General features: G+C 36.0%; 1 protein-coding gene across 1 annotated transcript; it reads left to right on the forward strand.

Annotated features, from left to right (window-relative positions):
• Positions 1–203: 203 nt before the first annotated feature.
• LOC124831793 (G-type lectin S-receptor-like serine/threonine-protein kinase At1g67520) lies at positions 204–3,276 on the forward strand. The gene is made up of 7 exons (XM_088095293.1): positions 204–1,457; positions 1,595–1,699; positions 1,799–2,001; positions 2,086–2,296; positions 2,428–2,665; positions 2,753–2,903; positions 2,980–3,276. Exons 1-7 carry the CDS (start codon positions 278–280, stop codon positions 3,274–3,276), a joined length of 2,385 nt encoding a protein of 794 aa, XP_087951419.1. The 5' UTR covers positions 204–277.
• The last annotated feature ends 7,309 nt before the right edge of the window (positions 3,277–10,585 follow it).

Genomic DNA, 10,585 nt, shown 5'->3' on the forward strand with positions numbered 1-10,585 from the left:
ACAAAAAAAACCTAATCCGTTCCGAACCGTTTGATCAAGCCGACAAATCTGAATTTGTTCCCAGCGAATTAGGCAACTGACAAAAAGTCGAAGCATTCGTTCGCGCATGTTCTTCCTCTTTGGACATGAGAGATAACCTGTTCCATTGTTGTCAGAAGTCGTCGTGGGGCGCTACTGGTGCAACGAGGGCCGGATCGGCGACGCTAAGGCTCTTTTTGCATGGTCGCCTTTCACGCTCCGGCTTCTCACGAGCGAGTTCGTCATTGCCAACCACCATATGTTGAACCAATTCGGTGCATATTGTGACATTGCCGGGCGAGAACCGAAGATGGTTAGTTGTAAACCTCAATATTTTGTGCTTGCTTTGAGCTTCTGGTGGTGGATCACTTGTATCCACGTTACCTCCGAAAAGAACAGTTTGAAGCCTGGAGAAAAACTGAATTCCACCACCCTGGTTCAATCTGAAAACGGTTATGGCCTTGGATTTCAAACACTTGACAACTGCTGTTATTTGATCATATCAGGTATAGGCCCCAAATATGAGTATTGGCCGTCTTGGATTGGTAATAGAAATCAACCTGTTGACAAGGATGCAAGTCTGTTGCTAAGCCATTCTGGTGTACTGAAAATAGAATCCAAAGATATTGAACCCATCATCCTTTACTCTTCACCACAACCTTCCGAAAACACTGTCGCCACCTTGTTGGACACGGGCAACTTTGTACTGCAACAACTTCACCCCAATGGAACAAACACAACGCTGTGGCAAAGTTTTGATTACCCTACTGATAATTTGTTCCCTGGGATGAAGTTAGGTGTCAATCACAAGAGTGGTCATAAATGGTCACTAGTTTCGTGGTTGACCTCTGAAAAACCAAGTCTTGGGGCATTTGAACTTGAATGGGAACCCACTGAAAGGGAATTGACCATCAAGCGAAGAGGAAAATTGTGTTGGGCAAGTGGGAATCTGGGAAACGGTGGATTCATACACGACACATATTACATTATTGTCTCAAATGAAAACGAAAGCTACTTCTCAATAACAACTTTCAATGAAGAGCATACAAGATGGGCGCTTTTAGAAACTGGGCAGCTGATAAATCGGAATGGAGCCGATAATAATGTTGCGAGGGCTGATTTGTGTTATGGCTACAACACAGATGAAGGGTGCCAAAAATGGGAGGAGATACCATTATGCAGGCATCCTGGTGATGTGTTTGACAGAAGGGAAGGGTACCCCAATGAAGACATGATAACCAATCTAGCAAATTCGAGTTATGGCCTAAGTGATTGTCGGGATATGTGCTGGAGAAACTGCACTTGTGCTGGATTCACAAATTATGATGATAATGATGGAACTGGTTGTGTATTCTATCACTGGAACTTCATCAAAGGTACTAATTTTGCTAGTGGGGGCTCTACATTTTACTTACTTGTAAACAGAAACCATCACAAAGGTATGCTTACCATATACAGTTTCACAACTTCTTAGTACTTCCCTTTTAACTTAGTTTATAAATTTTACTTAGCACAAAAAGTAACTAATATTTAACTTTAGTCACTTGTGTTTGTAAATGTTGAATGCTGCATGCAGGTAAAAAAATGTGGATATGGATAACTGTTGTCTCAGTAGTAGCTGCTCTGTTAGTAATATGTGCAATTGCCCTTGTCATAAAGAAAAGAAAACGTCTGCTTCAAGGTTAGTTATATATATGAAATAAACATGGTTCTAGATGCTTTATAACTTAATTTCTTTATTTGATCTCAATCTTAATCATTCATATTTCAATCTAAACAGAGAAAAAAAGAAAAGGGGTCGCTGAGAATAACATGGCAGATTTAGCAGCACCAAATAGATTCTTTGATGTCAAAGCCTCGGACGATGAATTCAAGATGATACAAAATCTAAACGTGTTTCACTATACATTAGTATTGTCGGCAACAGACGACTTTTCTTCTGAAAACAAATTAGGAGAAGGAGGATTTGGACCTGTTTATAAGGTGATATGAGACCAAGTATTGATTTTTGTGTTATTAAGAAGTTTCTTTATTAAAGTTCTAATAATCTTTTTGTTGGCATTTTAGGGAATCCTTCCTTCTGGTCAAGAAGTTGCCATAAAAAGACTTTCAAAAACATCAGGACAAGGAATTGTAGAATTCAAAAATGAACTGGTGCTTATATGTGAACTTCAGCACATGAATCTTGTACAACTACTTGGATATTGTATTTATGAAGAGGAAAGGATTCTAATTTATGAGTTCATGTCAAACAAAAGCTTGGACTGCTATTTATTTGGTGAGAATTATTTCTTAACTCAATTTTGCAATATGTTTCATGCTCTGTATAACTTAAGAAAGTCCTTTTGCTTTTTACCTTTATCTGTAGTATATATTTTCAGAATATTTATGTTTCCTTTCTTTGTGAAGATTATGACAAAGGCAAGGTTTTGGACTGGAAGAAGCGCTTCAATATAATAGGAGGAATCTCTCAAGGATTACTCTATCTTCATAAGTACTCAAGACTAAAAGTAATTCATAGAGACTTGAAAGCTAGTAACATACTTCTTGATGAGAATATGAATCCAAAAATTTCTGATTTTGGATTGGCAAGAATGTTTACACAGGAAGAATCCATGAAAAATACTAGTAGGATTATTGGAACCTAGTAAGCTTTCAAAACTATTTCTTTCCAACATAAGAATATGTAAATTAAGCTTGTTTTTGTCATATTATGAATAAATTTTTCTTGTAGTGGTTACATGTCCCCTGAATATGCCATGGAAGGAATTTTTTCTACAAAATCTGACGTTTACAGCTTTGGAGTGTTGCTGCTTGAAATTGTTAGTGGGAGAAGAAACACTAGCTTATATGATGTTGATCTCCCTCTTAATCTTCTAGGACATGTATGTGAAATTACGGTAAAAGAGTTCCTTTTTCTTAATATTATTCCTCTTTGTCTAATTTATCTAAAATTGATAGGCGTGGGAGTTATGGAAAGAAGGTGCACCTCTCCAATTAGTAGATCCATCATTGAGTGAGTCATTTGATCTTGATGAAGTGAAAAGATGCATTCAAGTGGGTCTCTTATGCGTAGCACAATATGCAAATGATCGACCAACAATGTTTGATGTTGTATCAATGTTAACAAATGAAAGTTCAATAGTTACCTTGCCTCAAAAACCTGCTTTTTATTTGGAAAGAGGTTACTTTGATAAGAAAATGTCTTCTGAAGATTTAAATACTAACTCTATGGATGAAATTACTGCTTCCTTCTGAGAACGAGATTTTGTTTATATGCATTTTTTTTTGTAAAGATTACTCTCCCATAATTAGTTAGCTTTATTTATATACGGTTTAATTTCAATTTTAGTTCTATAGATGTTGAAATTATATAGTTACATTTACTAAAATTTAAATTATGCTAATTGAATTCAGGTCCTCCATCTATCAAAAATTTGTGCATAGATTGTAATTGTGTTATTTAAGGTCATGCATATAAAGCAATTTTGAAATTGGAATTGAAATTTGATTATTCGATATTAAGCTGAGAGTGTATGTGTGTGTCAACAATCATAATGATTGAAGGATTTGGATGATACTGTACGAATCAAAAATCATACAATTATAATAAATACAATTATAATAAATTGAAAGATTTGCTTGGTAAATTTAAAATTTAAGAAAAATTATAAGGACGTTGGAATAAACTTAAATTTAGAAGTTATTAGACAGTGAGTGGTAATATTTAATGTATTAGGATGGCAAGAGTTATGTTATGTTTTTATATTTATTATCATTATAGTACTATGTTTTGTGGAGAAAATATGGCTTAGAGATGAAAGGCCAAATGTTTGTCCTTTAAATTGTGATGTTCATGTGATATAAATACACATTGAAACAAATTCAAATTATTCTAAGTGAGTGTCTTCTCCTAACTAGTTGGCATCATAGCTTATGAGCCTAAGTGTCTGAGTGGGGAGAGAGCAAAGTTTGCTTGAGTGTTTTAGGAGTTAGAGAAAGCTTGAGTGTTTGAGGAAGGAATAATAAGAAGGCCAAATTTACAAATAGTGTTTTCATAACTCAGTTGAAAAAGAAGGTAAACTATGATAACTAGAGTGTACAAATGAAGGCTTTTCTTGGATCCTAAGATGTGTGGGATGTAGCTGAGAATGGATACAAAAAGCCAACATGAAAATGAAGAATAAATGGTTGCCTAGGCTATTGCATTGAGAAAAATGCGAGTGGAGGACAAATTAACTTTGTACATATGGTACCAAGCTATGGACGAGTCTGGCTTTGAGAAGATAGTAAGCTCTACATCATCAAGAAAAGCATGAGAAATCTTAGACAAGACATACAAATGGGATGACCAAGTTAAGCAAGTCAAGCTTTAAACTCTAATACGCAAGTTTGAAACCTTGAGAATGAGGAGAAAGAACGAGTAGCCGAGTACAAAAATCTGGTTGAAACTGTGGCTCATCAACTTGACAAAAATAAAGACCCATTACTTATCAGCCTAGTTGTGGAGAAATTCTTGAGGTCATTGACAAAATACTTCAATAAAATAGTTTGTGCCATCGGAGAGTCCATGGATTTGTCAATGCTCTCAATTGAAGAACATCTAGAGGCACATGAGTAGCGAAGAAGGAAGAATTATGAGCCACTTGATCAGACATTTCAGGAAAAACTTGACTTGAAGGGAGGAGCTCGAAACACTCAAGGTTGAGGTTCTGGTGGAAGAGGTCAAGAAGTCCGATAATGAGGAGGTTGAGGCCGAGGTGATTATGAAGACGACAAAAGGCAAACCGGTCTACAAGAATGGCGTGGACACGGACAAGGGAGAGGTCAATGAGGTAGAATAAATCAGTCCACTGCATTACCCTGGAGTAGTTTAAAATTTGTTGATCTTGGCCTGGGGACAACCCATTCTTTCAAGGAAAGGCTAGTGGCACACCAATAGAAGAAGAAGTGCATCCTAATGTAGAGGTTAGGGCAAGAAATGTAGGACTTGAAAGCTATTTTAAAATATGCAGCGTTTAACAGTCATATGTCAATTGGTGCATTTCATAAGACACTTGCTTGAATTAACCCTATTTTAAATAGAACTTTCTTTAAGCTTCAACGTTATCATGATATAAAATATTTTGTTCATAAAACACCAGTTTGTATGACATTGAATGCTTAGGTGTTTAGATGTTGTTTATAAAACGTTATTTCTTACCCATCTTGTCTATTAGATGATTAACTGAGAGAGATGTTGTTCATAACCTTTGTTCATTAGACAGGTCAATCAAGAAAATGTTATTATAAGCTTGATTTTTTCTATAAAGGGTGTTATAAAAGATTTTTCTTTTAGACATTATTCTTTAAAATAGACTTTCATGATAGAACAATATTTCATTTAATGTTTTTGTTAAACTTCAAAACCTAGGTTGCTTAGATGGTCTAGTCTCTAGACGATCTTTGATAATGGTTCAAAATACAATTATCTGTGATGTAATTTTGATACTAAATGCACCCTTTTCTGCTTAGAAACTTGCTTAAAATCATGATTTTCTGTTAAGTTGTGTGAAGAAGAGAATTGAGGTTGAACTTAATGATTTTATGACTAAGTTCCCTTGTTTTAGTAGGTTAATGAAGTGATTTGGAAGAGGAGTCAAAATATGAAGGAGTCGGAATGCAGAAAAGTCAACCAGAGTGCCAATTTTCTTCCCACGCCGCGCCCGAGCGTCCCTCAGGGGGGCTTGAGCACCAGAATTGCACCGCACACCGCCTGGGCGCCCCTTTTGGGCGCTTAAGCGCCAGAAAGTATCGTTCGACGCCCGAGAGCCCCATTTATGGTGCTTGAGCGCTAGCGACATGGGCCGAACCTTGTTTCTATTCTGTTTTCGCTCTATTTAAAGGACCCAAACATCCTAGGTTTTGTATCTGTTGAGATTGTTGATAGGAAGAGCACTGATTTAGCTGAAGCTACAATCTCAGAGCTTCTGGTTTTTGATGATGACAACATAATTAATAACACATGTGATGTTTATGTGTTACATGTTCTATTGCTTACATGCTACATGTTTTAATCAATGTATAAATCTGTTTAAAGCATGGAGAACATGATTGTGTTGGTAAATTGCATTTCACTGTGCTATATAATTGATTTTATTGGTGAATGCATGTCTGATGTTTTATAGAAAGAAATCCACAAGCACTTATGCTGAACTATTTATTGTGTGGCAAAACAATAGTTTTAAGTCGACTTCATTATGGAGTCAGTCGATTAGAACTCGTGGCTTTGCACAAACTTGTTCAAAGTGTGTTGTGAGGATTTTCAAAGAAGAAGTTTTTCAAAAGTCTGTTTGATTGTGTTACATAGTCTATTATATGCAACTTACATTCGACTAAATGTGTTACTGTTTTGAAATTTTGTTAATGCTTGTGTTAAATGTTACAACGACTATATTTTTATATATGCACTACAAAAAAGAAGGGCATTACCGAAAGCCAAAAGCCCTCGGAAACAGCCCAAAACCGTCGGTAGAAGACATTTACAGACGGCTTATCGACGGCCCAAAAGCCCTCGGTAATTCTCTTGTCGCTAACATTTACCGAGGGCTTCTACCGAAGGGCAGAAGCCCTCGGTAAATTACCGAAGGGCAGAAGCCTTCGGTAAATTACCGAAGGGCAGAAGCCCTCGGTAAATGTTAGCGAACGTGGGTATTTACCGAAGGCCTAAAGCCTTCGGTAATGAGCAAGCGATGGTATTTACCGAAGGGCAAAAGCCTTCGGTAAGTTCGAGGGATATGTCAGAGACATTTGTATATGAAACCAACAACAAACCTGCATAGAAATTTTCATACACAAACAGACCTGCATAACAATTTTCAAGCACATACAGACCTACATAATGTGCATCTCAAAGATGCAATCATTGATCAATAATATCCACCATAGAACATCGATTAATGCATAGAACATGTATTTATATTAATAACATATAAGAATTAACATAATGATATTCTAACATCCTAATTATCCAACTGATCTAACATCCAAATGATGTAAACTCCAAATGTGATAATATCCAATTGTTTCTATAACTTGATTATAACAAAATGAATTCAATATTGTACATAGTTATCATCAGAATGATCTTCATCATCCTGCTCCGGTATAGATGGTTGGACTGCTGTGGGTTGGACTGATGAGGGTTGGACTGATGAGGACTGTTGAGGGACAGCGGGTGACGAGGAGGGTTGTGGCTGGGTCGGATGGGTAGAAGGTAACATGGTAATTTCGTTGCATGCACTCTTCTTTTGTGTTGAAGTTTCATGTGTTGTTGCATGCATTGTGTTTATTATCTTAAGGGTGTATGATATATATTATTTCATTTTTGTTTTGGTCATGGTTGGGGTATACATGTATATCTTTGTTTGATATTGTGAAAGGTTATACCATGGATTATATTTTTTTATGTGGTTGTGGTAATGGGTATACTTTGGGGTATGCATATTGGGTGAATTGGGATGTTGTTGTGTATGAAAAGTGTCAAGGGGTACACTTCAAATAATCATGACTATATGGTGTGTATCTTGTTAATTTCATTTTGCATAATTTTTTATGTATTGTTGGGAGTATTTATCTACACTCTCAAAGAGTGTGGGTAGGAGGGTATTGAGAATTCTCTTTCACTATTGGAAGAGAAAAGGGTGAATCATGAGATTGAGAAGAGAGAAAGTGAGGTTTTGGTGAGTTGGGTACAAGGGTTGATGAACAACAATGAAGGGAGGAGAAACTTGGTGTCATGGGTGGAAGAAGAACATGAAAGTGACAGAGAAAAAGAAAGGGGCTGCAACAGGAGCAACAACCGTGAAGAGAGAAGCTTGAATGGTCTTTGGAAGCAAAGAAGAATAAGTTAAACGGGGGTTGTTGGAGTGTGCATGTTTTACGTGAATGTTAGGGAAAAAAAATTATAGAAGGGAGGATGGATATGTGTTGACGTGAAACAGTGAGGGATTATGTAGTTGATACTTGTGTGCAAAGGGGAAATAAAAGAAAAAAAAAAAAAAAGGGATAATGGAGAGAAGTGACGTGAAAAGAGAGGGGGAGGAGGAGAGATGAATAGGGTTGAAAAGTCAAAAGAGAAAAAAAGAAAGAAGGGATGAAGGTGTGAGTGCACGGGAGTTACGTAAATTGTGTAGAGTGGGGGAAAAACTCAAAATGAAATAAGGAGTGAAAAGAAGGTGGGGCCGTGAGCTTTAAAGAGGGAGAGAGAAGAGAAGAATGTAGTGTGGTAGGGTGAAGGAGTTGTGGTTACGTAAATGGTGTTCAAGAGAGAGAAGAAGGAATTGAAAAGTGAAATGTGAGAAAAAGTAGTCTAGAAAGGAGGTGTGGGGTCCATTGCAATTGTAAGAAATGGTGAGAGAAGGGTGGTGGTGCTTAATTAAATAGGAAAAGTTAAAAGTGGAAAAAGAAGAGAATGTTACGTAATTAGCAAAAAGTGAGAGAGTAAAAGAGAGTTTTTGTGAGAAATGAGTAATTCAAATGGGTCCACTTGGTGAGAGAAAAATGAATTTTTGTTTTAAAGTTAAAAAGATTAATGGGGTCCATTTGGGTTGGTAAATTTAAGAGAGAGTGTATTTCAGAGAAAGATGAGTACATTAAAGAAAGGGTTGCGTTGTGAATTTATTAAAAACGAGGGTGTGTCAATAGAGAAATATTTATATTGGAGAGTTGTGGAAATTAATTTACTTATTTAGTTGTGAAATTTAATTTAATTATTTATTTGTGAAAATTAATTAAATTATTGTGAATTTTTGGTTAGTTGTTGGTCAATGGTTGTGATTGACTGGATACGTGTTATTGTGAAATATGTATGATTGTGATGGTGTGGTTGTGAGAGCAAGCGTTTTGTTATTTCCTTAGAATTTTATCAAGCGGTTGATTTCGTATTGGTATACGATAAAGTGTTTGGTCTCTATGGAGACAGAGATTCGAGTGTCACCCTTCCTCGTGCGTGAGGACGTGAGAGGGTTGGATGTCTCGCCTAATGACTTCAGCTCGTGTGAGTATAGTGCTCGATGGGTGCGCCTAACCGAAGTTTTTACTCGTAATTCCTTGAGGAGTCTGGGAGATAGGTCTGAAGTTGCAATGGAAGACGACTCTGAATCGTCCTATTTTGGTAAACAGGTTTGAATCGCTCTGTTTTGGTAAACAGGTTTGGTACGACAAAATTCAAGGAAACAACATAGGCTTGTATGTATGCTCTGAGTTATGAGTTAAATACTGGGATGTGTTGTAATGTAATGACTATTTTAGTCTGTGTTATGAATTGAGCATTTAGACGTAATGTGATGTTGGAGTTATGAGTTGAGTATTGAGATATAACATGATGTAATGCCTAATATAGTCCGTGTTTTGAGAATATGATAACTGAATTGCATGCTATGTCATGTTCTTAGTTACTCACCCTTTCGTTTTGTGGTTGTGGTTCCACCGACGATGATCGTACTTCTACGGGAATAGATGGCGATGCAGATAAGACAAGACAAGAGTAGCGCGACGAGAGAAGGGGAAATTTTCTTGATGGGATTTATTTGTGTTTTAAAGACATTTTATGTTTTCGAATAACGTATTTGAATATTTGTAAGGTTTGAATTTTAGTTGTAGTACGTTTGGACGTTTAATGTTTTATTTGCTTCCTCGATTTTATACAAACGTTTATAAGCGATGGTATTTAAGAAAAAAAATTGGCGTAAATTTTGGATTTTATTAATTACAAGTTGCATTCCGTTAGGGGTGTGACAATGCACAACCATGATTAATAAACAACCATGTTGAACAAATCAAATCATATCATGTCAAAATGTATCAGTGCAAATGATTAACAAATGATCAAAATGTATCAAAGCAAACGTTTTGAGATATTCTCATTTGATTCAACTCAAAAAATATATCAATTCATATAAGAACATATCAGAGCATATCAGAATATATCAGAGTTCAAAATGCATATCAGAGTATTCTCCCAGCATTATCAGAGAATTATTCTACCAGCATTCTCCCCCTTTATGCATTAGCAAAAAAGGTATTCCTTATGATAATGATATGTTGACAAACAGTTATTCAGAGATGCATCAGTAAATCATATTAACCAAACAATGATGCTCCCCCTGTCACAGATAATCACATGATAAAGATATAATCTCCCCATAAAGTGTAGGCATGTGAAATTATTTAAGATCCTATGCAATGATCCTCCTGCCATTATGCATGTTTTATAATCAAAATCTAAATGCACAATGCAGTTTTCACAGAACATTTCATAGCATGTATAAGCATGTGATAGTATTGTATCAAATCAGAAATTGTGTAAACACAATAGTGTAGCATAGATACAATATCACTCAACAATCTCAATATTATCTCAAGTAATTTCAATCAATTGTAAGAACAGAGATATATTGAAAATGAAATAATCAACAGTATATGATTAATAAGCAGAATAACCGAATTCCAAATCATGGAATTTGTAACCCCTGTTAAACGGTAATCGATTGATCCACTATTACAATCGACTTCATTGTTTTCCATT

This window comes from Vigna umbellata, chromosome 7, assembly GCF_029865625.1.
Source record: "Vigna umbellata cultivar VRB3 chromosome 7, Vumbellata_1.0, whole genome shotgun sequence".
Classification (NCBI taxonomy): domain Eukaryota; kingdom Viridiplantae; phylum Streptophyta; class Magnoliopsida; order Fabales; family Fabaceae; genus Vigna; species Vigna umbellata.

Coding starts and splice junctions, on each gene's coding strand:
- LOC124831793 (XM_088095293.1), top strand. CDS start 278: ATGTTGAACCAATTCGGTGCATATTGTGACATTGCCGGGCGAGAACCG. Junction 1,700..1,798: donor AAGAAAACGTCTGCTTCAAG/GTTAGTTATATA, acceptor CAATCTAAACAG/AGAAAAAAAGAAAAGGGGTC. Junction 2,002..2,085: donor GATTTGGACCTGTTTATAAG/GTGATATGAGAC, acceptor TTGGCATTTTAG/GGAATCCTTCCTTCTGGTCA.